A 21,824-nucleotide genomic window follows, 5' to 3' on the forward strand; every position below is an offset into this window, starting at 1 on the left:
ATATATATATATATATATATATATATATATATATATATATATATATATATATATATATATATATATATATATATATATATATATATATATATATATATATATATTCTTATTATTATTTTTTTTAATTTTTTTACCTTTAGGGCTTCTCTGTCATAAAAATGTTAAAAATACCATACTCTCCGGACCATAGGGCGTACCGGATTATAAGGCGCACTGCTGATGAGCAAGTCTAGTCAGGTCTTTTTTCATATATAAAGCGCACCGGATTATAGGGCGCATTAAAAGGGGTCATATAATTTGTATTCTTCTAAATGTAAAAGACTTCCTTGTGGTCTACATGACATGTAATGTTGGTTATTTGGTCCAAATGTTGCATAGATAATGTTTTACACATCATCTTCAAGTCGCTTCTAGATACGCCGTTTTGTGGTGCGGTCTTATTTACGTGGCTCGCCTTCAACAGCGTCTTCTCTCCGTCATCTCTGTTTTAACGGTGTAGCGTGCAAGGACGGGTGTGGAATAAGTGTCAAAAGATGGAAATAACTGTTTTAATGATATTCAGACTTTATTTCACTCAATAACCGAGCAGCATCTCCTCATCCGTGGCTCAATAATGCAACAACAAGGCCGGAAATGTGTCCCGGGTAAAGCCGTCCGATCGGAACTCTCTAATAACTAAAGATCCTTGGGTGAATAATGTAAACTCACTACACCTGTATGTTTTAGCGCTTTCATGGCGAGTTTACTGACAGATATAAGTAAGAACGTTACACTACTTTATATTAGAAATGGCCACAACCGAGGATGAAAATCCCATAACAGGAAGATAGAGAAAAAGAAGAAGCTTATCGACTACGGGGACGGCACGGACTGCAAAGACGGATGCGCGCAAATTTCAGGATTTATGCAGATCCCAAATGCATATCAGCAGCTACCGGAAGGTAAGAAAAGTTGCTTTTGCCTAATATTGCGAAACAAAACACCAGATAATATGTCTTACCTTATACACACACCATAATAATACTCCTATGTTGAAGTACAGTATAATCCATCTAGCGGTGCGGCTTCATAGCTTAACAGAGTCGTACTAAAACATTTTGATGGATTTTTGAGCGCCGTGTGTAATGTTCTATATTTTTAATGGAACATATAAAATGCCGGTGTTGTTTACTTGAGTTATTTTTGCAGTCTACACGTATCTCTTATGTGCGACAGCCATCATATTACAGTCTACACGTATCTCTTATGTGCGACTGCCATCATATTGCAGTCTACACGTATCTCTTATGTGCGAATGCCATCATATTGCAGTCTACACGTATCTCTTATGTGCGACTGCCATCTACTGGTCACACTAATCATTTCACCATGTACCAAATAAAATAGCTTCGAGGTCGGTAAGCACAACCAAAATGATTCCGTACATTAGGCGCACCGGGTTATAAGGCGCACTGTCGACTTTTGAGAAAATGAAAGGATTTTAAGCGCTCCTTACAGTCCGAAATACACGGTAAGTCATATTTTACCTTTTTTTAACCTATTAATATCTAGATAAACTTTGGATCTATCTGTCAATAAAGTGAAAAAAATAATAGTTTTAAGTCATTTTGTTGAGAAAACCCTGTTTTTATGAAAAAAACACAAAACATACACTATTTCCCTCCAAAAAAATTCCAAAGTTAAATCATTGACGTGAAGTAATTGGAGTCTTGAATAGGTCATAATTTATAACAACATTGATATTATTAACATTCATTATTTATATCAAAATTCATTATTATTTTTGAGCAATGACAAAAAAAAAAAAAAAAATCACACAAAAATTCTTAGGGAACAAAAAGGGCCTCACTCATAAAAGTGTTAAAAATATACTTTTTACTTTTAACTTCAGATCAATTAGTCAATTATAAGTTTTCTTTTTTTTATGCTCTTTTTGGAACAGAAAACTGTTTTTAATGGCCAACGCACAAAATATGCAATATTTCTCCCCAAAAGTATTTTAAAATGGAATATTAGATGTGAAGTAGTTGGAGCCTAGAGTAAGTCAATAAGTCATAACAACATTGACATGATTCATAACAACATGATTCATTATTATTTTTTGAGCAATAAGTAAAAAAAAAAATACTAAAATACTTAGGGATACAAATGGGCCTCACTCAAAGTGTTAAAAATAAGTCATACATCATTTTATTTTTTACTTTCAGCGCTAAAATCTGTAGATAAACTTCGGATCAATCTGTCAATTTTAAGTTTAATACATTTTTATGAGCTTGTTTTGTGTGTGTTTGTCATAGAAAACTGTTTTTTTTTCTGGCAAATGCACGAAAAATGCGATGGAACATTAAAAAAATTAAATCAAAAAATATTTCAAAGATGAATAATTTTGTGAAGTAATTCAATAACATTGAATTTTTGATTTTGATAAAAAAAAATTTTTTTAGCAATGACAGTTAAAAAAACACGGCAACTTTTTCTTGTTAAATCTCACTTGTTTGCTCTCTTAGTCCACTTTTTTATGTTTTCTGGGGGGGTAACAGCATTTTTACATTGTGCCACCGGCCGTTAAAAAATTTGCTGCAGGCCGCAAAGTTTTAGGACTTATGCAGATCCCAAATACAGATCAGCAGGTACCAGGAAATAAGAAAAGTTATATAAAGTGAATATGTCTTACCTTATACACACCATACTATGTTGAAGCTCGGTACAATCCTTTAGGCGGTGCGGCTTCATAGCTTACCAAACTCCTACTAAAACATTTTGATGGATTTTTGAGCACTGTGTGTAAATTTTCAATATTTTCACTGGAACATATAACATTTCGGTGTTGTTTACTTGAGTCCTATTGCAGTCTACATGTATCTCCTATGTGTGACTGCCATCTACTGGTCACTCTTATCATTAAAATATGTACCAAATACAATTGCTTCGAGGTCGGCAAGCACAACCAGAAATATTCCGTGCATTAGGCGCACCGGATTATAAGGCGCACTGTTGAGTTTTGAGAAAATTAAAGGTCCGAAAAATCCAGTAAATTTCTCGTTTGCTCTTTTAGTCCACTTTTTAATGTATTTTTTTGGGGGGAGGGGGGGGTTGTAATAGTATTTTTGCGATTAGCTGCGGGTCGCAAATGGCCCCTGGGCTGCACTTTGGACACACCTGTGCTAGTTGAATGACATGCATGCAGGTAAACAGCACAAGGAAGTAGGTGACATCACCTCTAACGAGGAAAGGGGGAGGCTAGGCATAGGGGAGAGAGAGAAGGAGAGAGAGAGAGAGAGAATGTGTTGCAGTAAGAGAGGTCTATATTGGCTGCAAGTGCATGGGCACTAAGGCATTCTGGGGCTTCTGGTTACATGCCATATAAGGGGCCACAGGGGTCCCCGTGTCTGCTATTCTTAGGCCCTTGTCCAGCCCCCACCCTTCAGGCGAAAAACCCACCGTTAATATTCATAAACACATTTTTATAGTATTATTATTTAACATTTTACAGAAAAAAATTGGTTTTTTGTTGGCTAAAAAAAGCCCACCTTCCTGTGTGTGTGTGTGCGTCATAGAAGCCCCGCCCACCGGTGCCCCGCCCCATCCGACCTCCAGCCCCGAGAGCGGCGAGGGATCACAGTGACGCCTCAAGGCCTGACGCAGGAGCACGGTGCAAAGGCGGGGCGGGATACACGGCCGCATTAGAAGGATACCAGGGGCGAGCCCGGAGAAGCAGGACGACACACACACACACACACACACACACTCGCACACACAGGCCCGACATGAGCACGTACACGGTGACGCTGAACGGCCCGGCGCCGTGGGGCTTCAGGCTCCAGGGCGGGAAGGACTTCAACATGCCGCTCACCATCTCCAGGGTAAGTGACGGCGGGAAATACTTGACGGCACTTGAATGCATCGTTTACTTCCATGCCGCGTTCGGTGCAGATCGGGCCCCGCGTATTCGCCTCACGGTTCGATTCCTATTATTTGGGTGACGACTCGCTTCAGAGTGGATTCTCAATTCAACACGATTACCGTAACATGTTATTTGGTATAAAAATAGTCATGAAACCTTTTCAAAACAGGTCACAAAAGCTCATCTTGTCTGTTGACGGACTTCTATACACAGTGTTGGCCTAAAAAGACTGGTTAAAGAAATAAAAATATTACAAAAATCAAGATGCATTCCTAATAAAAGTATATACAAAGAATTATATTTTTGAATTTGAGTCGATTTTTTCGAGCCCTCATAATGCTCAAATTCGATTCTTAACTTAAAACAGACAAAAAACTAATCCACTTTGATTTATATAGACAGTGTTGGCCTAACAAGATTGTTAAAGAAATAAAAAATGTTTAAAAAATTGAAATGGATTCTTAAAAAAATCTTAAAAAACAATTGCAAAAAATATCTATAAATATATTTTTTAATTTTAATTGATCTTTTTGGAGCCCTCTTAATACTCAAATTCCATTTTTAACTTAAAATAGACAAAAAAAAAATCAATAATGATAAAGTAAAAAAACAGATGACTTATATACAGTGTTGGCTTAAAAAAAACTGTTTAAAGATATAAAAATATTACAAAAATCAAAATGGATTCCTAATAAAAGTATATATAAAGAAATATATTTTTTAATTTGAATCGATTTTTTGGAGCCCTCATAATACTCAAATTCGATTCTTAACTTAAAACAGACAAAAACCTAATCCACTTTGATTTATATAGACAGTGTTGGCCTAACAAGATTGTTAAAGAAATAAAAAATGTTTAAAAAATTGAAATGGATTCTTGAAAAAAATCTTAAAAAACAATTGCAAAAAATATCTATAAATATATTTTTTAATTTTAATTGATCTTTTTGGAGCCCTCTTAATACTCAAATTCCAGTTTTAACTTAAAATAGACCCCCCAAAAAAAAATCAATAATGATAAAGTAAAAAAAACAGACAGTGTTGGCCTAAAAAAAACTGTTTAAAGATATAAAAAAATATTACAAAAGTTTTAAATTAATTTTTTTTTTACATTTGAAAGAAATTGCAAAATACGTGTTTTTTTTTGTTGTTGTTTTTTTTTATCGATTTTTTGGAGCCCTCCTAACACTCAAATTCAATTTTTAACTTAAAGCACACAAAAAACTAATACACACAAGAAATAAAAATATTCCAAAATCGAAATGGATTCTTAAAAAAAATTTGAAAAAGCAATTGAAAAAAATTTATATAAATATATTTTTTATTTTGAATCGATTTTTTGGAGCCCTCCTAATACTCAAATTCCATTTTTAACTTAAAATAGACCCAAAAAATATCAATAATGATAAAGTAAAAAACGGACGACTTACACAGTGTTGGCCTAAAAAGACTGTTTAAAGAAATAAAAAATTAACAAACATTTAAAATGATTCTTAGAAAAAATGTTTAAGAAATTGCAAAAAAATATATAAAAATATATTTTTTTGATTTTAATAGATTTTTTGGAGCACTCCTAATACTCAAATTCCATTTTTAACTTAAAATAGACCCCCCCAAAAAATCAATAATGATAAAGTAAAAAAACAGACGACTTATACACACAGTGTTAGCCTAAAAAAAGTGTTTAACGATATAAAAAATATATTACAAAAAAATTTTTTTTCACATTTGAAAAAATTGCAAAAGATATACCGGTATATCTTTTTTTAGTTATAATCCATTTTTTGGAGCCCTATTTTTACCTTAAAACAGACAAAAAACTAATTCATAATGATAAAGTAAAAAACGGACGACTTATATACACAGTGTTAGTCTAGAAAGACTGTTTAAAGAAATAAAAAGTATTACAAAAATCTAAATGGATGCTTAAAAAAATGTTTAAGGAATTGCAAAAAAAAAATAGAAATATATTTTTTAATTTTGACATTTTTTTGGAGGACTCCTAATACTCAAATTCCATTTTTAACTTAAAATAGACCCAAAAAATATCAATAATGACAAAGTAAAAAACGGACGACTTACACAGTGTTGGCCTAAATGGCCTAAAATGTTTAAGAAATTGCAAAAAAATATGTAAAAATATATTTTTTTAATTTCAATACATTTTTTGGAGCACTCCTAATACTCAAAATCGATTTTTTTTAACTTAACAGACAAGAAACTAATCCATAATGATAAAGTAAAAATCGGACGACACAGAGTTGGCCTAACAAGACTGTTAAAGAAATAAAAAATTTAGCAAAAATCGAAATGGATTCTTAAAAAAAAAATGTTTAATTGCAAAAAATACATAAAAATATATTTTTTAATTTGAATCGATTTTTTGGAGCACTCCAAGTACTCAAATTCGATTTCTAACCTAAAACAGACAAAAGACTAATCCGTAATGATAAAGTAAAAAACGGACGACTTATATACACAGTGTTGGCCCAAAAAGACTGTTTAAAGAAATTTTAAATATTACAAAAACAAAAATGGATTCTTAAAAAAAATGCTAAACAAATTGCAAAAAAAAAAATTGAAATGTTTTTTTTTTTTTTAATCGATTTTTTGAGCACTCCTAATATTTAAATTCCATGTTTAACTTAAACTAGACAAAAAACTAGTCAATAATGATAAAGTAAAAAACGGACAACTTATATACACAGTGTTGGCCCAAAAAGTCTTTAAAGAAATTTTAGATATTACAAAAATCAAAATGGATTCTTAAAATAAATAATGAAAAATATTTTTTAATTTGAATCCATTTTTGGGCGCACTTTTCATACTCAAAATAGATTTGAACTTCAAACAAACAAAAAAAATAATCCTTACTGATAAAGTAAAATAGAAATTACAAAAATAATATAGAAATATGTTTTTTAATTTGTATCGATTTTTTGGAGCACGCTCGATTTTCAACTTAAAACAGACAAAAAACTAATCCGTAATGATAAAGTAAAAAACGGACGACTTACAGTATATACACAATGTTGGCCTAAAAAGACTGTGTAAAGAAATAAAAAATAGTACAAGAATCAAAATGGATTCTTAAAATTCTTTTAAAAAACAATTGCAAAAAAATATGGAAATAAATTTTAAAATTTGAATCGATTTTTTTGGGGAGCACTCCTAATACTCAAAATCGATTTTTAACTTAAAAACAGACTAATCCATAATGATCAAGTAAAAAACGTACACAACTATTATGCTGTCTTTTTGGTTTAACTGTGCCCCCGCGCCTCATTTTGGACAGCACGATAACGTGTGTGTGTGTGTGTGCGTGTGTGCGTGTGTGTGTGTGTGTGTGTGTGTGTGTGTGTGTGCGTGTGTGTGTGTGTGTGCGTGTGTGTGTGTGTGTGTGTGTGTGTGTGTGTTATGTAATGCGATAAGAGCAGCGGCGGCCCTTTAAATGGCTTTCATACACAAATAACATTATGGACGCTCTCATCAGCATCCAAGTAGGCGATGTCCACTTTGAACGATCAAGAACGCTGATCTTGCAAGATCTCAAGGGTGCCTTCCCAGATATTCCCGAGCAGCTAACCCGAAAGCAGAAAGCGGGTATCGGCGTCATGCCGGAAAAGTTGAACCCTGATTGATGGGGACTTTTATAGCCAAGCTATTGTTCCCTGATCCCGGACTTGATCCCGCGCCTGGTATTTAGGTCCCCCCATGGGTTAACATAAAACGCTGCCGCCATTGCACGTTGACGCAGTGGACCCCACCCCACTCCACGGCGAGCTCCTCTTTTGGCCCGCTATTTTAGCCAACATCTAAGAAAAGAAAGCCAGACTTTCCTTGTTAGCGTCGTGTTTGCCATGACACATTTTAGAGCGAGACACTTTCTTACAATTTGACAGTATAGTTTTTTATACTTATAGTATTTTATATTGTTTTATTCTCGCTTGGGATAAAAAAACAATCCCTATTTGCAATTTTAAATTGACACATTTCTTAAGTTCGGCTCCTAAAATTACATTTACTTGCACAAATTCCTGCAAAAATCAGGACCAGCAAAAAGGAATGCATCTAAAAATGTGTTGTTACAATCCATGTTGTTGCATTTTGCAGGATGTAAATAGAAGATTGGGACGAGAGTGAATGTCAGTAGCAGGTGTGTGTGTGTGTGTGTGTGTGTGTTTGGCGAGGAGGGTGCAAGGGCAGGGGGGCCTCCCGGGAGTCAATCATCCCACAGGCATCAGCTTATTTTTAACCTTTTAACGAGTTGACTGTAAACTTAGACCCAATACTGTAGGTGGTAGTGTGTAGTTTCACGGCTTTAAGGAAATGGTCATGTTTTTCCTGAAGAAAATTTAAGTTTAGACGGCATCAGGACAGTAGAGGACAGTAGTAATGATTGGCCCCTCCTGACATCCATTTTGTTTCTTTGTTATTGTTGTTTACCAGTTTTAAAATAGCTACTTTCAGCTTAGCTAAGACTACTTTGCTCTCAAGCAAACTAACTATTTTATATATATATATACACACACACACACACACACATACATATATACATACATATACACAAATATAAATATTAGGGTTTCCCGCAGCGCTTTGTTGTTAAGGCGGCCGCCTTGACAACAAAGAGCCACCGCCTAAACTAAAGCCTTAACAAGCTGCTCTGCTTAGTTCTGTGTCTGCCTGTGTCAGTACGTCTCTCCAGCACCCAGCATTGTCCCACCCACAGAACCCTCTGATTGGTTACACTCAGAGCGGTAACAGCCAATCAGCAGTGCGTATTCAGAGCGCATGTAACAGCCAATCAGCAGTGCGTAATCAGCGCGCATGTATCGTGGAGCGAGCAGTGTTTTAGCAGGTAAGGCAGCGGACTCTCACCACATGATAATAAACACCTCCCAGTCAACTACTTGTAACATCACTATGAGTCCGTTGACGTTCTAAAAACAAGCGGCAGCTCAGCTTGCTCGCAAGTCCTTGAGGTGAAGGCTAATTAATTATTAGCGTAACGTTAGCACACTGTGCGGTGTGTGTGTGCGTGCGTGTTACAGACAGCAATGCCCTGTTTGTTTGAGAGAAGGACGAGAAATATTGACTTACTAGGGGTGTAACGGTACGTGTATTTGTATTGAACCGTTTCGGTATGGGGGTTTCAGTTCGGCACGCGGGCGTACCGAACGAGTTTGTAAGTCTTCACAAGCTGCTCTGCTTTCTGCCTCTGTCTCAGCAGCAAGCATTTGTCCCGCCCACACAACCATGTGATTGGTTACATACAAAGCCAATCAGCACTGCGTATTCAGAGCGATGTAACAGCCAATCAGCAGTGCGTATTCACAACGCATGGAGTCAATGCTAAGTTCAGCGTCGAGCAGATATGAGTTTAGAAGGGGAGCAACGGACTCTCCCCAAGTAGTAACAAACACTTCCAAGTCAACTACTTTCTAAACATCACTATGAGCCCGTTGACTTTCTAGAAACTTAAACTGCAGCTCAGCTCGCACGCAGTTCTGGCATGAGGTGAAGGCTATTTAGCTTTTAGCATAACGATAGCTCATTTTGCTGCGTGTGTGTGCGCGTAGGTGTGTGCGCGTGTGTGTTTTGTGTATGTGTGTGTTAGGGGCAGCAAAGCCCTGTCTGTCTGTTATTTCATTGAACTCCATGGTGTTCAGGGATGAATAGTCTCTCCTATTGCTGTTGTGCTATTTTTTCAGCTATAGTTACATTAATCATTAGTAATGTAGCAGCCTAGTTTTGAATGGCAGGGTCCTTGCTATCACATGTTGATACGAATATAACATTTGCATAATAATAGTCAACTACAGGCTTCCCAAATGCTGTAATAAATTAAGCCTGATGAGTTGACTTCAATCAATCAATGTTTACTTATATAGCCCTAAATCACTGGGATCTCAAAGGGCTGCACAAACCACTACGACATCCTCGGTAGGCCCACATAAGGGCAAGGAAAACTCACACCCACTTGAAACTGTTTAATATTGCACTTTTTATATGTAGAAGAAAGGTACTTGAGGCAGTTTAATGTGGATTAACGTCGGTAGAATTATTATAGTGTTCCCAATGTTAAAAGGATAAAGCCATTGTTTACAAATTTGGTAAATAAATAAACAAAAAATTTATAATTCGTTGTTTTCTTACTGTACCGAAAATTAACCCAACCGTGACCTCTAAACCGAGGTACGTACCAAACCGAAATTTTTGTGTACCGTTACACCCCTATGACTTACAGTTAAAAACTAAGTTATTTCACTAGACTTTTTTTCTGTGTTGATTGATTGATTATGTTTAATGGAGAGTTTCTGTCTCTGATAGTTCAAATAATAATGTAACTGCATTAAAAAGCCTCCATGAACTCCATGGTGTTCAGGGATGAATAGTCTTTCCTATTGCTGTTGTACTATTTTTTCAATTATAGTTATATTAATCATTAGTAATGTAGCAGCCTAGTTTTGAATAGCAGGGTCCCATGTTGATAAACATATAACATTTACATATTAAAAATCAACTACAGGCTTCCCAAATGCTGTAATAAATTAAGCAGAGACCCCAAAAGGGACAAGCGGTAGGAAATGTATGGATGGATGGAGTTGAGCATAGGTCAGCATGTGGCCCCATTTTTACCTCTTTTTTTTCAAACGCTTATTGCAAACGCTTCCTTACAGTAAGTCATTAATTTGACCTTGTAAGTCATTATTTTAGTATCTCAGCTAACTAGGACTGTTTTGTTTTTACTTTACGGAAAAAATATCGAGATATATATATCGTATATTGCCATTCAGCAAATGGAGTGGAAAACACAAACTAAAGTTGTAGGCTTCTTCAGGCGACGAAGCCGGCCTACATCACCACAGTCTGTAGTCTATTGCCCCCCAGGCTGTGGCGGCAGCGACGAGGTGGAGACGTCATGGCGACAGGCCGAGATACGATGATTCTTATGAATATGCTACAAAGACAACATATTTTATGTTAAAACAGATAGACTTTTATTTTTTGGGCAAAAAATCATTAACTTTAGAATTTGATGCTAGCAACACGTGACAAAGAGGTTGGGAAAGGGCGCAATAAATACTGATAAAGTTGAGGAATGCTCATCAATCACTTATTTGGAACATCCCACAGGTGTGCAGGCTAATTGGGAACAGGTGGGTGCCATGATTGGCTATAAAAGCAGCTTCCATGAAATGCTAAGTAATTCACAAACAAGGATGGGGCGAAGGTCGCCACTTTGTAAGCAAATTGTCGAACAGTTTTAGAACAACATTTCTCAACCAGCTATTGCAAGGAATTTAGGCATTTTACCATCTACAGTTCGTAAAATCATCAAAAATTTCAGAGACTTTGGAGAAATCACTGCACATAAGCGATGATATTACGGACCTTTGACCCCTCAGGCGGTACTGCATCAAAAACCAACATCAGTGTGTAAAGGATATCACCACATGGGCTCAGGAACACTTCCTAAAACCCATGTCAGTAACTGCAGTTGGTCGCTACAGCTGTAAGTGCAAGTTGAAACTCTACTAAGCAACACCCAGGAACGCCGCCGGCTTCGCTGGGCCCGAGCTCACCTAAGATGGACTGATGCAAAGTGGAAAAGTGTTCTGTGGTCTGACAAGTCCACATTTCAAATTATATTTGGAAACTGTGGACGTGGTGTCCTCCGGAACAAGGAGGAAAATAACCATCCGGATTCTTATAGGCGCAAAGTTGAAAAGCCAGCATGTGTGATGGTATGGGGGTGTATTAGTGCCCAAGGCATGGGTAACTTACACATTTGTGAAGGCACTATTAATGCTGAAAGGTACATACAGGTTTTGGAGCAACATACGTTGTCATCCAAGCAACGTTATCATGGACGCCCCTGCTTATTTCAGCAAAACAATGCCAAGCCACGTGTTACAACAGCGTGGCTTCGTAGTAAAAAGAGTGCGGGTACTTTCCTGGCCTGCCTGCAGTCCAGACATGTCTCCCATCGAAAATGTGTGGCGCATTAAGAAGCGTAAAATACGACAACAAGACCCCGGACTGTTGAACAACTTAAGCTGTACATCAAGCAAGAATGGTAAAGAATTCCACTTTCAAAGCTTCAACAATTAGTTTCCTCAGTTCCCAAACGTTTATTGAGTGTTGTTAAAAGAAAATGTGATGTAACACAGTGGTGAACATGCCCTTTCCCAACTACTTTGGCACGTGTTGCAGCCATGAAATTCTAAGTTAATTATTATTTGCAACAAAAAAAAAAAGTTTATGAGTTTGAACATCAAATATGTTGTCTTTGTAGTGCATTCAACTGAATATGGGTTGAAAAGGATTTGCAAATCATTGTATTCCGTTTATATTTACATCTAACGCAATTTCCCAACTCATATGAAAACGGGGTTTGTATATATATATATATATATATATACTCATATTTTTTTTTGTGTAAAGTAATTAGAGCCTTAAATGGATCAATAATTCATAACAACATTGATTTTGATTCATTATTAATTTTTGCGAAATGGAAGTTAAAAAAAAAAAACAGCCTTAATGGCAGCTTTGTATTATTAGTCTCAACAGCTCAATGTTTTCTCATTACAGTACTGCACATCTGTTTGCTCTTTATTTCCACTTGATGTTTTGTTTTTTTTGTAATAGTATGTTTAGAATGTTCCACGGGCCGTTAAAAAATGATCTAACCCAGGCCACGCTTTGGACGCCTTGAAGTAGATGTATAAACAAACACTAAGCTTTTTTGACATCTTACTAGCTATGAAGTTAAATTATACAACATCTACGTAAATAATATCTACTTAGCTAGCTCTCTTGCCATGCTATATAGCCCTAACCTTGCGTTGTGTTTTGCTTTGAACTTGTTGACTTATATTGTAGCGGCTTATGTGCCAACAATTGTACACTACTATATATTAGAAATGGCAACAGCGGAGGATGAATGTCCCATAATAAGAAAATAGAAAAAAAGAAGGAGCTTATCGATCACGGGGTCAGCAACGACTACAAGGGCGGACGCGTGCAAATTTTCAGGATTTATGCAGATCTCAAATGGAGATCAGCAGTTACCAGGAGGTAAGAGAAGTTGCTTTTGCATAATATTGCGAAACAAAACACCAGATAATATGTCTTACTTTATACACACCATAATAATACTCCTATGTTGAAGCACAGTACAGTCCATCAAGCGGTGCGGTTTCATGGCTTACCAAAGTCGTACTAAAACATTTTATAGATTTTTGAGAACTGTGTGTAAATTTTGCAATATTTCCAATGGAACATATAACATTTTGGTGTTAACGACTTGAGTCACATTGCAGCGTACTCATATGTCGTATGTGTGACTGCCATTATGTTGCAGTCTACACGTATCTCCTATGTGTGACTGCCATCTACCGGTCACACTTATCATATAAAAGGGTTGTAGTTGTATAGCGCTTTTCTACCTTCAAGGTACTCAAAGCACTTTGACACTACTTCCACATTTCCCCATTCACACACTGATGGAGGGAGCTGCCATGCAAGGCGCTAACCAGCACCCATCAGGAGCAAGGGTGAAGTGTCTTGCTCAGGACACAACGGACGTGACAAGGTTGGTACTAGGTGGGGATTGAACCAGGGACCCTCGGGTTGCGCACGGCCACTCTCCCATACTTGCCAACCCTCACGATTTTTCCGGGAGACTCAGAATTTCAGTGCACCTCCTGAAAATCTCCCGGGTCAACCATTCTCCCGAATTTCTCCCGATTTCCACCCGGACAACAGTATTGGGGGCGTGCCTTAAAGGCACTGCCTATAGCGTCCTCTACAACCTGTCGCCACGTCCGCTTTTCCTCCATACAAACAGCGTGCCGGCCCAGTCACATAAAATATGCAGCTATTACACACACATTAGTGAATGTCAAGTATACTTGGTCAACAGCCATACAGGTCAACCTGAGGGTGGTTGTATAAACAACTTTAACACTGTTACAAATATGCGACACACTGTGAACCTACACAAAACAAGAATAGCAAACACATGTCGGGAGAACATTCGCACAGTAACACAACATAAACACAACAGCACAAATACCCAGAAACCCTTGCAGCACTAACTCTTCCAAGACGCTACAATACACACCCCCGCTAACACCAAACCCCGCCTCCACCCCCCAGCTCCCGAATTCAAAGGCCTCAAGGTTGGCAAGTATGCCATGTACCAAATAAAATAGCTTTGAGGTCGGTAAGCACAACCAAAATGATTCCATACATTAGAAGCAGCGGGTTATAAGGCGCACTGTTGATTTTTGAGAAAATGAAAGGATTTTAAGTGCGCCTTATAGTCCGAATAATACGGTAACACCAACAGGGTAATATTTGTGTAGATCTACATTTTATCGTATAACTCCTATTAGTGATTGATTTCTTGATAATCCTCCTTCTTGACTGCACTTAAATGTAAAATATATTTATATTATTCATATATTACATATTGTATACATAATATATGATGTATATAAAATTATTTATTATTATTATTGTCTATTGTGAGCAAGCTGTGGTGCTGAATTTCCCCCAGGGATCAATAAAGTACTTTCTATTCTATTCTAATAAAAAACAAAAAAAACAATACGGATCCAGTCGTTTGAACGGCTCTTTTTAAAGAATGGCTCCCTCTACAGCAGGGGTGTCCAAACTTTTTCCACTGAGGGCCGCACACTGTAAAATCAAAGCAAGCGGAGGCCAGTTTCATATTTTTTATTTTAAAAACCAATACAATATATGTATAAAAAATATAGGCCTCCACTCAGTTATGATCCCGGGGACCCCAAAGGGTTTCGGTAAAAACAAATATTAAAAATGTGTCATTATTCAGTATTATTATTTTCATTATTATTCAAGTTTTAAATCTCTAGATCGACATTAGGGGAAAAAATGGGGAAAAAAAAAAAATGCAATATTTTCCCCTAGTAACTTTTTTAGGTGGAATATTTGAGATTATATTATAATTAGAACCTTAATTTTAGATTTTTATTCATTATTAGTTTTTGAGCAATGACACTTAAAAACAAATCACACTAAAATAATTGGGGATCCAAAAGTGTCCTACTCATTAAAGTGTTTAAAAATAAATTATACTTTTTTTTTACTTTTAGCACAATAATCTCGAGATCAACTTCAGACATATCCGTCAATTTTAAGTTGTATTGTTGTTTATGTTTTTTGTTTGTTTGTTTTAGGCTCTTTTTTAAAAAAAACAACTCAGTTTTTTATATAGCAAAACACAAAATATGCAAAATTTTCCCCAAAAAATATCTCAAAGTGGAATATTTAATGTGACGTAATTGAAGCCTTGATTAGGCCAATAATTCAAAATGACATTTTGATTCGTTATTATTTTTTAAAGAAAGAAACAGCCTGCATGGCAGCTTTGTGTTATTAAAGAATTGCGACATTTTCTTGTCACATTTCACCTGTTTGCTCTTTTATATCACTTTTTATGTTTTGACATTTTTTTCAATTGAATTTTACAAATGGCCCCCGGGCTGCACTTTGGACACCCCTGCTCTAAAGCGCCATCAATCCAATCTCTAACCAGGATCACACGCAGGCTCCATCAAGTGGTGCTTTGACCTAAACTGAGCGTGCTAATAACAAGAATAACTAGTAATTGTGGTTTTTGAGTCCATTCACCCGACTCCCCTGTCTCGTTATAGATAACGCCAGGTAGTAAAGCGTCGGGTGGCAACCTGTCCCAGGGCGACATCATCTCAGCCATCGACGGCACCAGCACCGATGGCTTGACGCACCTGGAGGCCCAGAACAAGATCAAGGCTGCCACCACCCGACTCTCGCTCACCATGCAGAAGTAAACAAGACAAAGTGGGGGTTTTTTTCTCTTCGTAACACGTGCTTCATTTTTTTCCTGTGTCATGTTTAGATCCAGGCGCCCTGCACCAGTTCCCACAGCCACCCCCAGGATGGACTCCCCCATGCCTGTCATCCCCCACCAGAAGGTATGGACACAACATTAGGGACACCACTTCTTAGAGTGACTTTAAAGGCCAACTGAAATGAGATTTTCTTATTTAAACGAGGTCCATTCTATGTGTCATATTTTTGCTGAAAGGATTTAGTAGAGAACATCGACGATTAAGTTTGCATTTTTGGTCGCTAATAAAAAAGCCTTGCCTGTACCGGAAGTAGCAGACGATGTGTGCGTGACGTCACGGGTTGTAGGGCTCCTCACATCTGAACATTGATTATAATCACAGCCACCAGCAGCGAGAGCAATTCGGACCGAGAAAGTGACGATTTCCCCATTAATTTGAGCCAGGATGAAAGATTCGTGGATGAGGAAAGTTAGAGTGAAGCACTAAAAAAAAAAAAAAAAGCGACGGCTCCAGGGAACGGCAGTGGAAGCGATTCAGATGTTATTAGACACATTTTCTAGGATAATTCTAGAAAATTCCTTATCTGCTTATTGTGGTAATAGTGTTTTAGTGAGATTATAAAGTCATACCTGAAAGTCAGAGGGCTGCGGTGAACGCCAGTGTCTCTGAGAGAAGCCAATGGAGGAGCCAAGATCACAGCTGCCTTTTTGACAGCTGCAGGAGGAGGTCGCATTACCTGCTCATGTCTCCGGTAAGAGCCGACTTATTACCACCATTTTCTCACCGAAACCTGCCGGTTGACATGTGGTCGGGAAACATGTTCGCTTGACCGCTCTGTGTTAAACCTTCACAACAAACAAAGAAACGCCGGCTGTGTTTCGGTTGCTAAAGGCAGCTGCAATCCACCACTTTCCACCAACAGCATTCTTCTTTGACGTCTCCATTATGAATTCAACAAATTGCAAAAGATTCAGCAACACAGATGTCCAAAATACTGTGTAATTATGCGATGAAAAGAGACGACTTTTAGCCGTGTGTGGTGCTGGGTTGAAATGTTCGCTCCAACCAATAGCGTCACAAGCACGCGTCAACATAATCGTCATCATTCCGCGACGTTTTCAACAGGATACCTCGCGGGAAATTTAAAATTGCAATTTAGTAAACTAAAAAGGCCTTATTGGCATGTGTTGCAATGTTAATATTTCATCATTGATATATAAACTATCAGACTGCGTGGTCGCTAGTAGTGGCTTTCAGTAGGACTTTAACTAAAGGCTCAGTTGGCCACATGTGTGGACAGCACCTTTTAGCCCTTATCTTCAAAATTGTGTACACTGCTGAATCGGGCTTTTATGGTCACTTATTTGGACACTTATACTGCCATCTGGTGGTGTCAGAAGGGTATGACATACAATGGAATTTGGAAAAAAAAAGTGTAAAAATAAGAATCTCCGTGAAATTTATAATATTTTGATCATATCTATTTACTCGCACACTTTGGAAGTCTTTTGAGTCATAAATCACATATACAGTATTTTTCGGAGTATAAGTTGCACCTGCCGAAAATGCATAATAAAGTAGGAAAAAAACATGTATAAGTCGCACTGGAGTATAAGTCGCATTTTGGGGGGGAAATGTCCATCCATCCATCATCTTCCGCTTATCCGAGGTCGGGTCACGGGGACAGCAGCCCAAGCAGGGAAGCCCAGACTTCCCTCTCCCCAGCCACTTCGTCCAGCTCTTCCCGGGGGATCCCGAGGCGTTCCCAGGCCAGCCGGGAGACATAGTCTTCCCAACGTGTCCTGGGTCTTCCCCGTGGCCTCCTACCGGTTGGACGTGCCCTAAACACCTCCCTAGGGAGGCGTTTGCGTGGCATCCTGACCAGATGCCCGATCACCCTATCTCTAAGGGAGAGACCTGGAAACTCATTTCGGCCACTTGTACCCGTGATCTTATCCTTTCGGTCATGACCCAAAGCTCATGACCATAGGTGAGGATGGGAACGTAGATCGACCGGTAAATTGAGAGCTTTGCCTTCCGGCTCAGCTCCTTCTTCACCACAACGGATCGATAAAACGTTCGCATTACTGAAGACGCCGCACTGATCCGGGGGAAATGTATTTGATAAAACCCAACACCAAGAATAGACATTTGAAAGGCAATTTAAAATAAATAAAGAATAGTGAACAACAGGTTGAATAAGTGTATGTTATATGAGGCATAAATAACCAACTGCTATGTTAACCTAACATATTATGGTAAGAGTCATTTAAATAACTATAACATATAGAACATGCTACACGTTTACCAAACAATCTGTCACTCCTAATCCATAAATCCTATGAAATCTTATACGTGTAGTCCAGTGGTTCTTAACCTAGTTGGAGGTACTGAACCCCACCAGTTTCTTATCCGCATTCACCGAACCCTTCATTAATGAAAAATATATATATATATTTTTTTTTTCAAATTCAAGACAAAGTTATATGTTTTTGGTTACACTTTAGTATAGGGAACATACTCTAAGTAACAAAGACTTAATTTTGTCATGATCTGTAGTCTGGATTATGTTTTTGGACTCTTTTAGTTCCTGTTTGCGCTCCCTTTTTTATTTGGTTCCCATGCTGACTTATGATTTTCACTTGCCATTTGGCTGTCATTCATTTTAATTATTTGACACAAAATTGTGTCAAAGTCATGATTTTTTTTTTTCATGTTTGAAATAAGTAATTATTACTTTAAAAAAGTAGTTTTATACTTGTGAGTGTTGATGACACAGCTTTGCAACCGTTGATATTCTTGTTTCAAGCACGTTTCACTCAATATAGGTCAGGGGTGCCCACACTTTTTCTGCAGGCGAGCTACTTTTCAATTGACCAACTCGAGGGGATCTACCTCATTTATATATATCATTTATATTTATTTATTTATGAAAGAGACATTTTTGTAAACAAGTTAAATGTGTTTAATGATAATACAAGCATGTGTAACACATATAGATGTCTTTCTTTCACAAAGACAAGAATATAAGTCGGTGTATTACCTGATTCTGATGACTTGCATTGATTGGAATCAGACAGTAATGATGATAACGTCCGCATTTTCAAATGGAGGAGAAAAAAAGTTGTCCTTTCTGTACAATACCACATGAAAGTGGTTGGTTTTTGGCATCTAATTCATCCAGCTTCCATACACTTTACAAGAAAAACATTGGCGGCAAATTCCGTAGCTTGCTTGATTGACATTCACGGCACCCGAGGGTCTTGTGAGATGACGCTGGCTGCTGCCAGTTCATTATTAGGAAAAAATGACAGAGGGGAAGGCGAGAAACACTTTTTATTTCAACAGACTTTCGCGCCGTCCCTTCCGTCAAAACTCTAAAGGCCGACTGCACATTTCCTATCTTCACAATAAAAGCCCTGCTCCATGCTGCCTGCGCTAACAAAATAAGAGTCTCGGAAAGCTGGCGTGCACAAGTGATGTGCACACCAGCTTTCTGAGGGATCGCTTGTGCACGCCAGTTTTCCGAGACTCTGTATTTAGTTAGCGCAGGCAGCATGAAGCAGGGCTTTTATTGTGAAGATAGGAAATGTGCAGTCGGCCTTTAGAGTTTTGACAGAAGGGACGGCGCGACAGTCTGTTGAAATAAAAAGTGTTTCTGGCCTTCCTCTCGGTCATATTTTCATAATAATGATCTTGCAGCAGCCAGCGTCATCTCACAAGACCCTCCGGTACCGTGAATGTCATTTAAGTGACGTCTTGGTGAAGATTGATGATCACTCATTTTTAGGTCTATTTTTTTTAAAAGCCTGGCTGGAGATCGACTGACACACCCCCCGCGGTCGACTGGTAGCTCGCGATCGACGTAATGGGCACCCCTGATCTAGAGAATCAAAACTCAGCTCCAAGTTGTAATATTTTACTGAGATCATTTAGGACCAAAATCCTTAAAACAAGTAAAACACTAACAAAAAATCTGCTTAGTGAGAAGAATTATCTTATCAGACAGAAAGCAAATATCACCTTTATTTGAGATATTCAATCTTAGATTTCAGTTTTTGCATTGGAGTAAGTCTTTGCTGTCGTCCAGCATTCTGTTTTTGTTTATTTTCTAGCCAGTTCAGTTTTAGTTTCGCTCTGCATAGCCTTCCCTAAACTTCATTGCCTTTTCTTAGGGGCACTTACCTTTTGTTTATTTTTGGTTTAAGCATTAGATACCTTTTTACCTGCACGGTGCCTCCCGCTGTTTCCGACATCTACAAAGCAAATTAGCTACCGGCTGCCACCTACTGATATGGAAGAGTATTACACGGTCCCTCAGCCGAGCTCTAGACAGCACCGACACTCAACAACAACACATCATTGGCAGACTATAATTACTGGTTTGCAAATAATATTTTTTACCCCAAATAGGTGAAATTAGATCCTCTCCCACGGCACACAAGTCTGTATACGCACAGCTAAGCCAGCTGATTGCGTAACTTATTTTATTTGCCTTTACGCCAGGTGAGACATTGATGGCGTCTGATTTTTTTATGATATGCTCTAATAGCGATAATAATAATAATAATAATGATAATACATGTTGCTCGTTAGCAAGAAACTAAGGGTATCATTCACTCTCATTGTAATGTTATTATTAAATAATTATGAGTCTAATTTATTTATTTAAAACATTTATGACAAAAAAACAAATCTAAATTGTCAATGTCAATTGTAAAAAAAAAACCTCTATCTTTGTGTTTGTTGTAAAAAGTATGTTCACCTTCTGTTTTGTCTGAAAGTCCAATGTGGAGAAGTTTTTCAGCTTGGATATATCATCTTGGCAGCCAGATTCATTCATTCATGCAGCAGGACAATTAAAAAAATTTAAAAAATCCTGCATTTGACTTGTTGCTAGAAAATAAACTAGATAACGCTGGTTTCTTCTCTGAAAAAGTGACGGTAGCTACATGCACCTGCTAGCTCACGTCTGCCCCCCTTTAAATGGTGGCTCAAAGTACTACCGTGCATTAAATACAAGCTGTAGAAACTAGAAAACCAGACTTGTTTTGGTCCCTGGAAAAATGTATACCATCCAAAAGTAATGTTACGCTATATTCAATAGAGACAAGTCAAACACTTGGACCAGGCGGGAAACGGTCTTTTGTCACTTACTGATTGGCTTTGTGGCGCCGGCGTTTCTTGCAGGTCATACGACCTAAACACTCAACTATGCAATCTTGAAAACACGTATAATACCCTATTACAGGGTATAGGATAGGTCTTTGTTGTCATTGCACAAGTACAACGAAACTTTTCAGCACAAACCTGTCCAAGATTAGACAAACAAACAGTTTAAAGGGTTACAGAACAAGAACGCTGATGGGTCGCCATAAGGCGCCCCGTAAAAGATGGGAAAAAGGTAAACGCTTAGGAAGAATGAGTAAAAAAATACAATCTCGGCTGGGCTGCTAAGGGGGCCCAGTCTGGAGTGGGAAAAAAACCTCCATAGCAAAACACAATTAAATATTACAACATACATCTCGAGATATCTAGCAACAGAGGGAAGGGAGTTCGGGGTCATTATGGTAGGCCGCAGCTTACAGGCGCTGATCATTCATTCATCACCCCTATGAGATTTGCGTTGAGGGCGTTGGGTTGGCGGGGTTGGGGGTTGTATGTGTGGCGTGTATTTTAGTGGATGTGTGTGTGTTTAAGCCCGTAGTGTGTCTCTGTTCCACGGCCTTAATGTAGTGTGCAGTCGCTAGTCCAAAGTCAACAACAACAGGTGTGTGTCCATGAGAGACAAGAAGGGAGTTTGTTGTGTCTTCGCCGCAGTGTCCTTCAGGAGAGTCTCGAAGCCAGGGAAACAATCCAAGTTAGAATGTAATAAGCCGCACCTCAATTTTAGATGAAAAAAATACGTTTCCATTAGAGATGTCCGATAATATCGGACTGCCGATTTTATCGGCCGATAAATGCTTTAAAATGTAATATCAGAAATTATCGGTATCGGTTTCAAAAAGTAAAATGTATGACTTTTTAAATTG

At 37.9% G+C, this 21,824-nt stretch overlaps 1 protein-coding gene across 2 annotated transcripts in view; it reads left to right on the forward strand.

Moving 5' to 3' along the window:
• Positions 1 to 3,601: 3,601 nt before the first annotated feature.
• ldb3b (LIM domain binding 3b) overlaps positions 3,602 to 21,824 on the forward strand; it is a 36,840-nt gene continuing 18,617 nt past the window's right edge. Inside the window, exons 1-3 of one of the 2 annotated variants that reach the window (XM_061907489.1) lie at positions 3,602 to 3,863; positions 15,616 to 15,767; positions 15,840 to 15,915. In XM_061907489.1, coding sequence (XP_061763473.1) covers positions 3,768 to 3,863; positions 15,616 to 15,767; positions 15,840 to 15,915 — 324 coding nt within the window. In that variant the 5' untranslated portion in view covers positions 3,602 to 3,767. The remainder of the gene's footprint in view (positions 3,864 to 15,615; positions 15,768 to 15,839; positions 15,916 to 21,824) is intronic. The other variant, XM_061907488.1, reaches the window with a different exon arrangement.

The sequence above is a fragment of the Nerophis ophidion genome, linkage group LG08, assembly GCF_033978795.1.
Source record: "Nerophis ophidion isolate RoL-2023_Sa linkage group LG08, RoL_Noph_v1.0, whole genome shotgun sequence".
Classification (NCBI taxonomy): Eukaryota; Metazoa; Chordata; class Actinopteri; order Syngnathiformes; family Syngnathidae; genus Nerophis; species Nerophis ophidion.